The sequence below is a fragment of the Triticum aestivum genome, chromosome 3B (assembly GCF_018294505.1).
Source record: "Triticum aestivum cultivar Chinese Spring chromosome 3B, IWGSC CS RefSeq v2.1, whole genome shotgun sequence".
In the NCBI taxonomy this organism is placed as follows: Eukaryota; Viridiplantae; Streptophyta; class Magnoliopsida; order Poales; family Poaceae; genus Triticum; species Triticum aestivum.
The window spans coordinates 80,878,337-80,892,286 of NC_057801.1; the positions used below are offsets into that span (position 1 = coordinate 80,878,337).

A 13,950-nucleotide genomic window follows, 5' to 3' on the forward strand; every position below is an offset into this window, starting at 1 on the left:
TGCTTATTTCAAAAATAACTTACAACTAATTTCTATTGATAGCTTATCTCCATTCAACCAAACATGTCCGGCGCTTGGTAGACAGGACCTTCTACTGTCCCGGAGCTGAACTAAACTGCGAGGAGATAAGTCATTATGTTTCATGGCTTGAGGATCTTCATACTGTCAAGACAAATTTTTTTCCTGCACTTGGAAATGTTAGTACTCAAAACGTGCGACCAATAGTGATGGTATTGAACTACGGTCACATCTATTTAGGAATGATGGTAAGATATTTACTATTTGTCCTGATCAGTGCATATTTTGCATACATATTTTTTTTGCTGAACTTTCATTGCTAAGTATATTAATTAAGTACTATATGATGCTCTTCAACAGGGACTCCCGATGATAGTTGTGCCTCAGGGGATCGAGACTAAAGGTCAGATGTCAATTGTTAGCTTAAGGCCAAGATATCATGCATTGCACATGAATGCATTCAGGATTTCTAGAAGCGATGAATGCTTAATAGTGAAAGATTGGAGGAAAATTGTTAATGATCGCAGAGAAGTACTAGGGGGCAGCAATGAGAAGCGCAGCCCACGATTAGGAGACAGGTTCATCAGCATGCTCCAGTATGATCAATCAGGAGAGCTATACATGTTCTATCTATTTTACCAGAGAGAGAGTAGCTAGCAGGAGTGGTTTAGCTAGTTCTTCATGCTGCTCTTAATTAGTACTTGTCCTTTCATGTCCGTGTTCTTCGTTCTGAACTTAAGTGATTTGCTTTTGTGTGGTGTTATATATGAACGCTTATAATATCATGACAATCATGTTGAACTCGATGATTGGTTCTACTAGAAATTCTATATATATATATATATATATATATACATGCATAACGTTTACAATGTGTAGTATCGTAAAATACCAGCAAACGAAAAAGAATTAAAATGGAAACACAAAATTAAATGAAAAAGAAATCATAAAACTAAAAAACCCCAAACCTTATAGTACCGGTTGGTCTTACCAACCGGTACTAAAGGGCTCCAAGCCCCCGGACCCGGCTCGTGCCACGTGGTTGCCCTTTAGCACCGGTTCGTGCTGAACCGGTACTAAAGGGGGGGGGGGCTTTAGTGACCACACTTTAGTGCCGGTTACGGAACCGGCACTAAAGGGCCTTACGAACCGGTGCTATTGCCCGGTTCTGCACTAGTGCATGCAGAGCGCCGGGATGATGAACATGGCCACCGGTGAGGGATCCCCCCTCCGGCATGGTGCCGGAACAGGCTCCCAAGAGGTTTTTGGTGGCTACAGAGGCTTGCGGCAGCGAAACTCTCGATCTATTGTTATCTTTGATGTTTTTAGGGTATATGGAAATATATAGGCGAAAGAAGTCGGTCGGGGGAGCCACGAGGGTGGAGGGCGCGCCCAGGGGGTGGGCGCGCCCCCCTGCCTCGTGGCCTCCTCGAAGCTTCCCTGACTTGCACTCCAAGTCCCCTGGATTGCTTCCGTTCCAAAAATAACGCTCCCAAAGGTTTCATTCCGTTTGGACTCCATTTGATATTCCTTTTCTTTGAAATACTGAAATAGGCAAGAAAACAGCAATATGGGCTGGGCCTCCGGTTAATTGGTTAGTCCCAAAAATAATATAAAAGTGTATAATAAAGCCCATAAACATCCAAAATAGATAATATTATAGCATGAATGCTTCATAAATTATAGATATGTTGGAGACATATCACTCATCAACTTGGGGGTCACTATTGTTCCCTCCTTGCACATTGTCGTTGTCCTTGCCATTGTCGTCCTTGTTTTCTGTTGTTTCATGTGGCTCCTCACTATCCTTATCGGCATCATCCTCGGCAGAATTGTGTCTGACATTGCCTCCATAACTGGTGTTGTCATCATCATCATCTGAACCATCATCTCCGCTGTCGTCCCCTGAGTTACCGTTGTCTTGTTCTGATTCATTGTCTTCATCGTCGTCCTCATCCTCACTCTCTTTGTCCGACTTGAATGATTCCTCATCCTCACTTGAGTTGTGTTCAATCACTCTAGGTGTTGCTCGCTTCCTCCGAGAACCGGTATGTTCACTTGCCTGTGGGTTAATGTCTATGTTCTTGCTTGAGCGAGGTTGCCCCTCGTCAAGCTTCCCTATGCCCACTACGAGCTTCCCGATAGCATGTGACATTTCAGTGCACATTTCATGAACCATTCCTGTTATCCTATTTTGCTTCTGCACACCAAAAACAAAAAAGCATAAATGTGTGTCAGATACTAAAGTCATTGGGATCAGAAAAAATCCAAAATGCAGTGATAAAACATATAAAGGACTTTCTTGCTATTGGAACTTCCATAGCTGTCATAACTTTCAGACAACCTAGCTGCAACGAATTTTGAAATGTGGTCCAAGCTTCCAAACAAACTGTCGTTTGCACACCGTGAAAATTCAGTCTTTAGTTGTTTTCATCAAAACCAAAAACAAGGCAAAAAAATAAATGAACACCGTATGATCAACGCCGTATAGGTCAGAGTATAACTTGCCTATGTTTATAGTATAAATTGCCCTGGATTTCACTTTGGATTTGCCATGTTTCAATCAAAGAAAAGGAAAGTAGTACATTATGAAGGTTGCCTTGTTTTGGACTGGAAAAACTGACAGAATGAACTACACATTTCCCACTATTGTATACAGATTTCCCATTATTGTCTGAAAAAATGGCAAAAACATAACAATCATAGTTTCAGGATCTAGCTAGGTTATTTGCTATGTACAATGCAGAACTACAAAGTAAAAATGTAGGCAAGTTATGTTCTGTTTCCAGGCAAGTACTGTAATTTAATGTAATGCATGCAAGTCATGTTCTATTGTAGGCAAGTACTATAATATAATTTTTTGGGCAAGTACTGTAATGTAATCAACATACAAATGTGTTGTACTGCTTGAAAAAGGAAAACTATTACCCCAAATCATATGTTTCTTCCACAGGCAAGTTGTGTTGGTCCTAATACTATGACTTGCCTTGACTTGTAACAATGTGTTTGGCATAATTTGTATAAAAATGTTTCTGTTTTTATCCTATAAATTATCTTTTGCAAATTAATGTGTGTTTTCATATTAAATAATTCTTGAACGAAAAGAACTTACTCGCAGCTTGCCATACACTCCTGGACCCTTCCTGTCTTTCTTCACGACTTCGGTTATTAGATCATCATTCCAAACGCGTGCCCTTGGAAGTGTAGCAGGTATTGGTTCATCAACATCCAATGAATCTAGGTACAAAATCTGTAAAAGTTTTAAATTGCAAAAAGTATTAGGAAAAATATGGCTCTTTCATGCTTGTATTGAAAAGGAAAAAATATAGAAAAGAAAACACATTAGAAATGATTTTCCTCATACTTACAACTAGATGGAAAACACAGCAGCAAACAGCCTTCTTCTTGTCACCAAAACCCATGAATGCCAATCTTAGTTGATCAATAACAAAGTCGCATATCTTGGTGTCTTTTATAGCACTTGTGTCGAGAATAGCAGTGTAACACCTTGGTGAGATACTCAAGCTTGTGGTTGGGGCAAGGAAGCAGGAGAATGCAACAGCCAACCAAGCACGAAGGAAATTGTCATCGCACGCCCCATTCATCTTCACAATCATTTTACACCATGAAGTCAATGTAGGGGCGTTTTTTCCCTCGATCTTGAAAAGATTGTTGAATTCCCTTATACCATTTGGATTCATTTCAAAACATACTTTCCTGCCATTGTTGGGCAAACCCCATATCCTCCTAACACTTTCTGCATCTACTTGTATTTTGCCTCTATCTGGTATAACAATTTGAGACTTTTCTGGGTCGTAGTGTTTCATGATCCACTGGCTAAGATCATCGAGCATGCTTGTAGCTGTGATATCCAACAAACCCTCAAAGTCTATGTCTCTAATAACATTTTTTTGGTCTTCGTCGAGATCTTTGTTCAACTTAAAAAGCCTTGCAGGTCATGACATGTTCCTAGGACCCTGAAAAATTGACAAACTAAAGTTATTTCTACTACAAGAGCAAAAAACTTGGGGGGCGCACTTTTGAAAAGCATATACAATAGTTGCTTACTAGCGACACTGATTTGCTTAAGCATATCTAATAAGTTAAAAAAACATCAACGGGTTTCTCTCGATATACATCAACCAATAGTTGGAGAAAGAAAAATCGAAACAGTTATCATGTACTGACACGACTTGCTTATTGAAAATATTTGATTTGCTTAAAAAACCACTATAGTTGCACACACTTTCCCACTGCATACATCAAGTTCTAGCGCGAACAGACACAGAAAAGTTGCTCACTGCCAACACTGTTTTTGCTTAAAACATACCGTACAACTTGGCTGCTCTTTTTTGTTTTCTCAACAAATTGCTAGTACAAAAACTTCTGGCGCTTTTATGTGTGCTTAAACTTCTGGCGCTTTTTTGTTTGCTTAAACATACACTGATTTTATCTGTACCATGTGGCACATGGGGAAAAGGCATTCCAATTCCTTTTTTCTTAATTGAGAAGAAGGGTGCAAATTATGTATGCATGGATCACATAAGTTGCCTACAACCTACACCTCCTAATATGAGATTTTGGGATGGTACTGTTTGCTAGGTGTGCATGCAGCATGAGTTGTCAGGACATGACCACGAAAAAAATTGCCTCCCACCTAGCTTACAAAAATAAAAAGGATTTGAGATGCATGTACTGCATGAGTTGCTGCTACATGGGAAAAATGGAGACAACTTATGTGTGAAAACTAGAACATGGAATGCAACTCCACATTTTGTTCCCATGGTACTGTTTGCTAGTTGCTAGTAACTAAAAAAAATGCAAACTAATATGCTGGTCAGAAAACAAAGGCTTAGTAGTCATATGGTCGTGGGAGGAGGGGGGGGTAGGGGGAGGGATACCTCATTTTCAGTCACTTTCCGTTTTTTTCTTTGGTTGTTCATCTTGCGTAACATCAGCTTCATAATCACCTCCTACTGGTTCTGCTTCGTTGCTATCAATATCCGCAGGCCGCTTCCCCCGGTTTATGACCCGCTTCTGGCGCTTGCGTTTGTAAACATGAGTTGTTGAACCATCTTGCTCTTTGTGTTGTAGGTGCCTGTAATAAAATCACAAATTTCTTTAACAAAAAAAAGTAGCAACCAAAGCAAAAATGCTATTTACGTAGCAAAAATTAGAAGGAATACCCCCCCGTTCAGCTTCGGGAGAGGGAGGTGGAACCGAGCCAAGCGATGACTCTGCTGACTGTTGTTGATCACGCTTTTTACTTTGTTTAGTCATCTTTACCTGTAAAAAAAGCAGTTTAAAAAAGCAGTTACATACCAAAAAGATTGTCACCATGGAAAAAGTCTGATTATAAGCATGCAAATTGCCTGATTATTAGGATAAAAATGCCTCGTTATCTAGCAATCATCTGATTATCAACATGAAAAAGTCTGATTATCAGCACTCCTATCAACACCAAAAAAAACATTGCCATAAGTTGCCTGACTGTTGACATGAACTTGCCCCGGACCAGTAAAACACAAAAAATAAAACAACCGTGTGCACATAAGTTGCCTGACAAAATGGTATTAACTTGCCTGGTTCAGAAGAAGAGTGAGAGGAACGTGGATATAAATAGGTGGCATGGTGAGTATGGTACAGCTCGGGTCCCGGCCAGGACGGCAGGGCCCGTGCACCATGCTGTACAAACCTCGTAGCCTATCAAATTCTGATTGCAAGTGAGAGGTGAGGTTGATTCGATCTCACTTGCGCCACCGCAGGGATCCTGGTCCCTTGGTCGATCACCTACCTACGTGAAATGAATGGCATAGGAGGAGTAGCTCCCTTTTTCCGTTCATTGAACGTGAAATTTTTGGCAATCCAACTCGGCCAAGCATCAACCTACAAACAATTGATCCTAGTTTACTTCTCACCTTGCTTTAAACATTTTATCTGAATCTCGTTGGAAGATTTCATGACACTCCTATCGAACACAAAAATAACCATTGCCATAAGTTGCCTGACTGTTGACGTGAACTTGCCCCGGACCAGTAAAACACAAAAAATAAAACAACCGTGTGCACATAAATTGCCTGAAAATGGCATTAACTTGCCTGGTCCCAGGAAACACTAACAAAACACCCGTGTGCCATAAAATTGCCTGATGGTTCACATGAACTTACCCACTCACGAGGAACCCTACTAACACCCCGTGTCATGACTTGCCTGGTGGTGGTGATAAACTTGCCCGCTACAAAAAAAATCACCAGCAAAAAACGCTGAAACAGCATCTGCACGGGGTGAAGTGAGGGTTGACGGAGGACATGAACCCTCAAACTAGTTCGACCACAAAATCACACGAACCCGACGCTCACATTAACAAACATGGACGGATATGGAGATTAAGGGGGAGATTTCATGCCCAGTACCTAATCTAACCAGCGCCGCTGCCGAAAACATCGTGATCTACGGGGGAAAACCTACCTCGACCATAAAATAGACTAGCAAATCGATAGAAGCACTAGTTGCTCCTAGACAGAATACCACGAACGGGAGAAACTCCCATCGCCAGAAATGGAGAGATGAGAGCAGGGGTGGGGGTTAAAATCGCGTCAACATACATTCTCCTTCCTTCGCCACCGCACAAAACGAGGCCAGCCTCACTTCGCAACTGTCCGCCACCCTCGCGAGTCGAGCACTGCGCGGTCGCCGAGCTCACGAGCGAGAGCCGCTCCCCGCGGCCAGCGTGCCGCGGGGTAGAGCAACTCCGGCCGCCGGCCACCCACGATGCTGAACGCCTCTCGAGATAACCGATGTGTGGCGGACTACGGCGAATTTGGGCAGCAGCGAGGCTTCGATTTGGGTGAGGGAAAGGGGAAGAAGGAACCGCCCACACCGCCGAATGAGGGAGAGAGCTGTTTGCGGGAGAGGAGATAATGGCGGGCCCCACCTAGGCGAGTCGCTCCGTCTCGACCGTATTCCACCTGACCCCACCACCACGCGACGAAACGCTCGCCCTCGCCCCGATCATGTTATACCTGGGCCCGACCGCGCGGATCGCGACGGATCGGACGGCCACCGCGGCGTGTGCTCGAGTCTTCGTTTTAGTGCACGCGCACTTTTAAGAGTTTACGCATCATCAAACCGCACCGTAAGGGATTTGATGCGCTCGTCATCTTGATATGCTGGAATCTCTGGAAGCAAAGAAACGGTAGAGTGTTCTCGCACTCCAACAATGCCAACGAGTGGGGAGCCGCGGACATTATTGCTCGAGAGCTAAGGCTGTGGATAGCGGCTAGAAGGAGAGGAGTCCAACAGCTTGCCGAGTAGTTGCTTAGTGTGTGGAGTGGAGTGGAGTTGGGTTGGCTCCTGATGTGGGATTAGCCACCCGTTGTATTTCTTGTAATTAAAGCTAAGGTACACAATTTGCGTACTCTCGAAAAAAACTTTTAAGAGTTTAGGCAGACTGTTAGCATTTGAAAAAATTTACTTAGATTGTGCATGTCTGATGCGTACCCCTCTCCTAAAAAAGGTTTATACTGCTCTAAAAACAGGGAAATGATCGTGACAAGGCTGTCCATTAGAACCATGGATGGGATCTGGGCTGGGGCCCCGTGGATCTGCAACAGCCTTTTCTTTTGGATCTGGCTTGCCTGCTTCCTTTCCATGCTCCCATCCGTGCTCCCACCTCATCCAATGGCTGTTTTTTTTTTCTTTCTAATCTAATCACCTTCCCTGATTTTAAGAGGTGGGGCCGAGTTTTATTTTGTTTCAATCAAATCAAGCTATGTATGCGGAAGCACGGATGGGCACACGGAAGGGGAGCAGGCAAGTCTCATCCTTTCCTTTTGGGATATACCGTCCGGAAAGGTCAGCAGCGCCGCTATCTCTCTCTCTCTCTCTCCAAGTTGAGCTGCTTGTGAGCGAGACGTGTACATATCTTCTTCTCCACCTCGCTCGATCCGCCTGCACAACCGACGCTGCCCCGATCCCCAAGAATCCGATCCAGGGATCCACGCCCATGGCCGCCGTGACCAAGAAGAAGAAGGTCATCATCGACACCGACCCAGGGATCGGTCAGTATCCATCCCTCTCTCATGCCTCTTCTTGTTTTTCATCCATCCTAATCAATCTCGCATTGCAAACTCGCGGGGGATGGATGAACTGAACCGCAGATGACGCCATGGCCATCTTCGTCGCGCTGAGGTCGCCGGAGCTGGAGGTGGTGGGCCTCACCACCATCTTCGGCAACGTCTACACCGCCCTCGCCACCCGCAACGCGCTGCACCTCGTCGGTCCACCCCACCCCACTCCCTCCCTCGCATTTTGACTTTCAGCTCTCATGAATGGATCTTTTTTATGCTAATCGAGTCCATCTCTAGCTTGATTTCAGCTGGAGACCGCTGGGAGGACCGACATCCCCGTCGCGGAGGGTTCCCATGTAACAATCAAGGTACCCACAGTTCAATACATTCTGTATTTATGTATGTAGGAGTATGTTTGTTTGACATCTCATTCTTCAGTTAAATGTCTGACATCTCGATCGATCAAGTCTTTGCTAACTGAATCTGAATGTCTGTGTGCTCCACCATGAATAAAATTCAGAAAGCCACCAAGCTACGGATTGCCAGCTTCGTCCATGGTTCCGATGGCCTCGGCAACCAGAACTTCCCCCCGCCGGCCGGCAAGGCCGTAGAACAGTCCGCCGCCGCCTTCCTTGTCGAGCAGGCGAATCTCTACCCTGGACAGGTCACCGTCGTCGCCCTCGGCCCCCTCACCAACCTTGCGCTCGCCGTCGAGCTTGACCCTTCTTTCCCAAAGAAGATTGGGCAGATTATTATCCTGGGTGGCGCATATTCAGTTAATGGAAATGTCAACCCTGCAGCTGAGGCAAATGTGAGCCAACCCTTCTAATCAAATTCTTGTTAGATGATGTTGTCCTGTGACGCTTCCCTTCGAATTCAGAGAACAACACAGTTTATGTCACTGGCTTCTTGTTTCAGAGCATTGATTTAATAATTGCAGGCTACAATTCCAACAATTCATCATCCTGCCTTAGTTAATTGGTTATCTTCATTAAACAGATATTTGGCGATCCTGATGCGGCTGATATAGTTTTTACCTGCGGCGCGGATATTTTGGCCATCGGAATTAACATCACGCACCAAGTACTCCTTTCTGGTAATTCTCTTGCTGTCCGGAGCTGTTACTGTACCTTGTTACTTTTGAGACCTTGTTATATATCAGGGCTGAAAACAGCAACATGATACCATTTGTGATTTTCATATATAGCCTCATATATTTTTCTTTCCTCGTGATTACATGATGCCTTTTTCTTGAGTTAATCATACAGTGGTTAACAGCAACAGTGCGGACGTATGGTTAATAACATAAGGCATGAGTTCGGTTCTAGTTGTTTTTCCAACTATGCTAGCTTAGAAGATATATTTTCGAAAAATAGAGACATCCATTTTGGCACCGACTGCTTTGTTCGCTCAGAGGGATTTAAATTCAATTGTCACCTGGTCTTGATTGGTAACCGTTCAATTAAAAAGTAGCTATGTATGACTACAGATGGTTAGGTTGCATAGATGTATCACCTCTGGTTGGATGATCTTAGCAGTTGCCATGTATTAGAAAACATCACAAATTGACATGTCGCTTGTCGATGCAGATGTTGACCGGAAGAAGCTTGAAGAGTCCGATAGCAAATATGCTCGCTACTTGAGCAATATACTGGGTTATTATTATGATTATCACATGGACGCCTACTCCATAACAGGTCAGTATGAAAGCAGTCAGTCAGTACACTTAACTTGGATGGATCAGCAGTATAACTCTTGATGATGAGAAGCTAAACAATTAAAGAGACTTGAATGATTGATTTTGTGAGAGTGATGGAATGGTTGCAGGAGTATATCTTCATGATCCCACAACTCTTCTTGCCGCCGTAGATCCGTCGCTGATGACTTACACGGAAGGAGTGGTGAGGGTTCAGACGGATGGAATCACAAAAGGTCTCACCGTTTTCGACAATACCAAGAAAACGTATGGGGAGATAACAGCGTGGTGTGGTAAGCCGACCGTGAAGGTTGCTGTCACGGTCGATGCCCCCGCTGTAGTGGAGCTCATTATGCAGAGGCTTCTCACGGACGACTGAAACATTTCGTTTGCAATGCTGCAATCAAGATTCAAGAACATATTTGTCAATGTTGCATTCTGTACTGGCTTCCTTCTGGGGCTGAGATGAACCATGTGCCTCTTCTTTTGTAGTTCAACACTTGAACATTTACACTTGTAGCACAACACTTGTAGTCCAACACTTAAGCATTTTACACTTCAGGCAGAAAGACCAGATTATAGTTCATTTTTCACTTTTCAGTTCTCAATGCACATCTGAATAAATTGTTTGGTGTATAACTTCCAATGCCATTCTATCATCAAGAGTTCTCATACAGTACAACATATGCCAACCTGATCCATCTTATGTGTTTCAGCACTAAACAGTTCCCCCAAAACTAGCACATGATACAGAATAGTTCAGGGTATACATATATTTCACATGCTTCCTAAACAAAACAAAAACATAACTATATCTCATGACAACGGCTTTTTGACACGCTAAGCCTTCAAGCTGCACGTTGCGCCCAATAAACACCGTGGCCTGCAAAGCCCTAAGCTGGATCCACCACAACTTGCTTGAAATTCCAGTGGTGTTGTTCGTGTTGGCAGAGCTCGTGGTGTCAAATGTCCAACGGTTCCACTTATTCTGCATCAATGCCTAAAATTCTCCTCAGATACTCCATTTGCTCAGTCTCACCTTGAAGCTCCTCCCACTGTGATTGTCAAGGAAAACAAACTCTTAATATAATAAATATTTTCACCTATTCAGGGAACTAAGAAAACTAATGCTAAAATCCAATTCAAGGGTCAAATGTCCAGAGTTCATATGAGTGCACAAAATGCAGATCAAGAGCATTATTTGCCGGTACAAGTTCGTGTGAGTTCATTACAGATAAACATGGATAATAGAGAGAAGCCTTTTCTTTTGGAAAACAAAACAAAACAAGACATTAATTTCAGACAGCGACATATGAAATCCTGGAAAATATGACACGCTAGAGGAGTTGTGAATTTCCTTTGCGAAACGACGACAGATTAATTAATATGAATGACACACTAAAGATTGTCAGGGAAAACAAACGCTTAATATATTGTCACAGTAAATCTTAAAATAAATATTCTCACCTATTCAGAGTACTCAGAAAACTAATACTGAAATCCAAGTCAAGCTACTGAATGTCCTTAAAGTTCATATGAGAGCACAAAATGCAGAACAAGAACCTTTTTGTTCTGTCCAACAAGTTCATGTGAGTTTACGTATAAACATGAATAATAGAGAGAAGCCATTTATTTTGAAAAACAAGACAGAACATAGATTTGAGACGGTAGCATATGAAGTTCTGGAAGACATGACACAATATAGAGTAGTTGTGAAAGTTCTTTGTAAATCGATGACAGATTAAACAATAAATTTGTAATATTTACTAATGGTTACCATCTTCAAGGTGTGACTAACCTCTTGGTGAGACAAGGAAACTAATTTCCATCCAGCAGCGGTTATGTAACGCCTTTTAAATGCCGTGTGGCCTAATGGTGTGCCTGAAAAACAGGTACACATCTGCATTAGTTTCTGCTTTGAGATACCGAATCAAAAGTAGGGAAGCAAGAAGAAAATGGACAGCCTTTTATCAGAAATGGTAAGTAAAGCACAGAAAGCAACAAACATCAATAGTAGAGGGTACCTAAATTCCTTGAGAAGTGTGTCGTCCCGTCTATCTCAAATGCAAGCTTCTCATCAACTAACACTGCATCGACAGTGTAACCATCCACCGTATATTCTCTAACCCATTCATGTCCGGTACTATATAAAAGACGCCCGACATCCTTCTGAAACAGGGAGGTCGTCTTCTGATTGAACCGCTTGCTCTTCACCGCTTTTGTTATTTTCTCTTCCAGATCATCTCTTAAGCCCATATTGAGATGTGGGTATTCAAGCTTCAAAGACTGATTCGCAAGATATACCTGTGATGCGAACATTATGTCTTCCCTATACTGATCAGAGACTCTCTGCTCTTCGTGTTGACTCAGAGTGTTCCAGATATGCGAGAAGAACTGTCGGTCCAGTTGCCCAAGAACAGCATATGACCAAGCAATATTGCCAAGCTGATCTCGACTAAAGTTTAGCGCATGAGAATTGTTACCATACTCTTCGCCCGAAGCTTCTTTGGCAGTGTTTTGCCGCATGTCTGACGATGATGGATCATAGATATTACATTTGAAGCTGGCAGCATCCTGGAAAGCAGCATCAAGTGCGTTGAGCAAAGGACCGGGGCATTCATCAAGAGAAGCACATCCCCACAGGAATTGAGCAAGCTCTTGCTCCTTGAAGGTGTGCACCAGTTTTGCTGCTCTCTGGGCCAATGCCGAGAAAAGGCCTGGTGCTGACTGGCGCATGGTGGCGAACGCTCCGGCGACATTGGCGACATTCTGCGCGTTGAAATCGTCAGCCTTGGAGATGGCCACGTCGGCAATCCTATCCATCTCCGGCAAGTAGAGCAGGTCACCCCCGATCTTGGACAAGGCCCAGCAGATGTTGGACACGCCCTGCGGCGAGCACTCCGGGAGGGACATCATGGCCAGCCCCACGAGCATGGACATGTCCCTGTGGCGCGCGAAGGCGAGCCGGTGCGTCTGTATCATGGACACGGCCTCCATCCTCCTGGCGATGCGGTGGAGCGCGGTGGCGATGTTGAGCGCGGTGAGCGGCGAGGGGCTGAGGCCCTTGGCGACGGCCGCGACGACGTCGGCGGTGAGCGCGAGCACCTCCTCGGCGGTCTGCGCCTGCACGATGTCCCTGTTGAGGGCCACCTCCTTGGTCCGGTTGGACGGCGCGGCGGCGAAGCTGGAGAGCGTCTGGATGAAGCGCTCCCTGTTCCGCTGGCGCTTTTCGTCGAACAGCCCGTCCCCGAGCTGCGCCACCCGGAGGTCGAGGTCGTCCAGGGTCGCCTCCTCGTCGCTGTCGAACTCGTCCCCGCCCGGCAGCGGCTCCTCGTCGTCGGCGTCGTGCTTGCGGGGCTTCCTGCCGAGGACCCTCTTCTTCTGCTTCTTCTTCTTCTTCTTCTTGGGCGGGGTGACCATGCGCTGGAGCGACGGCGTGAGGCCCCTGGCCTCGATGGAGCGCAGCGCGGAGCGGCGCGCGCGGACGCACCAGTCGGTGCTGGCGGCGGGGAGCGGGTCGTCGTCCCCGTCGTCGCCCCCGGACCGCGGGTGAGGGTCGGGCCCCAGGAAGTCGAGCTGCCACTGCGGCGTGGCGTCGTCCTCCTTCACGGCGGCGCGGCAGGGCGGGGCTGGGAGGCGAGAGCCGCATCCCCTGAGACTGAGGGTGAGGAGGCCGGAGAAAATGGGGTGGTGGTGGGGCTGGGGATAATGGTGGTAGGGGTTGCTGGAGGAGAGCACGGGGAAGGTGGCGCTGCCGCCGGCGGTGCTTCGGGGGAGAGGGGCGAGGAGCCCGGCAGCAGCTTCCATTGTTGGTTCCTCGGCTCAATTGGCGCCGGAACAGGTAGGATGGGTGGCTCGGCTCTGGATGGATAAGAAGAAAGTTCAGATTTTCTTGTGTTAGTCTGAATGTGTACAGACCTGCTTCAGAAAGTTCAGAGAAACTGTAACAAAAAATAGGCCTGTGTCTGCTAGTCTGAATGTGCACAAAGTAGTTTGATAATTCAGGTCTGTGGTAATCAAGCAGTTATACGGGGAACACAAAGTATTCGTCTGTAAAATACTCCCTCCGTCTGGAAATACTTGTCATCAAAATGAATAAAAAAATGTATCTAGACGTATTCTAGTTCTAGATACATCCCTTTTTATCCATTTTAATGACAAGTATTT

At 45.1% G+C, this 13,950-nt stretch overlaps 2 protein-coding genes across 2 annotated transcripts; one reads left to right on the top strand and one right to left on the bottom strand.

The window, feature by feature from the left end:
• The first annotated feature begins 7,845 nt into the window (after positions 1 to 7,845).
• On the top strand, positions 7,846 to 10,459 carry LOC123068748 (probable uridine nucleosidase 2). Its single transcript, XM_044491377.1, has 7 exons — positions 7,846 to 8,078; positions 8,178 to 8,293; positions 8,396 to 8,455; positions 8,608 to 8,898; positions 9,087 to 9,183; positions 9,677 to 9,784; positions 9,915 to 10,459. Exons 1-7 carry the CDS (start codon positions 8,024 to 8,026, stop codon positions 10,160 to 10,162), a joined length of 975 nt encoding a protein of 324 aa, XP_044347312.1. The 5' UTR covers positions 7,846 to 8,023; the 3' UTR covers positions 10,163 to 10,459.
• LOC123068747 (RAP domain-containing protein, chloroplastic) lies at positions 10,400 to 13,668 on the bottom strand. The gene is made up of 3 exons (XM_044491376.1): positions 11,808 to 13,668; positions 11,582 to 11,664; positions 10,400 to 10,838 (listed from the first exon to the last, which is right to left on the bottom strand). Exons 1-3 carry the CDS (start codon positions 13,588 to 13,590, stop codon positions 10,767 to 10,769), a joined length of 1,938 nt encoding a protein of 645 aa, XP_044347311.1. The 5' UTR covers positions 13,591 to 13,668; the 3' UTR covers positions 10,400 to 10,766.
• Between the last annotated feature and the right edge of the window lie 282 nt (positions 13,669 to 13,950).

Coding starts and splice junctions, on each gene's coding strand:
- LOC123068748 (XM_044491377.1), top strand. CDS start 8,024: ATGGCCGCCGTGACCAAGAAGAAGAAGGTCATCATCGACACCGACCCA. Junction 8,294..8,395: donor CCCGCAACGCGCTGCACCTC/GTCGGTCCACCC, acceptor GCTTGATTTCAG/CTGGAGACCGCTGGGAGGAC. Junction 8,456..8,607: donor GTTCCCATGTAACAATCAAG/GTACCCACAGTT, acceptor AATAAAATTCAG/AAAGCCACCAAGCTACGGAT.
- LOC123068747 (XM_044491376.1), bottom strand. CDS start 13,590: ATGGAAGCTGCTGCCGGGCTCCTCGCCCCTCTCCCCCGAAGCACCGCC. Junction 11,665..11,807: donor ACACTTCTCAAGGAATTTAG/GTACCCTCTACT, acceptor CCTGTTTTTCAG/GCACACCATTAGGCCACACG. Junction 10,839..11,581: donor TTTCCTTGTCTCACCAAGAG/GTTAGTCACACC, acceptor TGACAATCACAG/TGGGAGGAGCTTCAAGGTGA.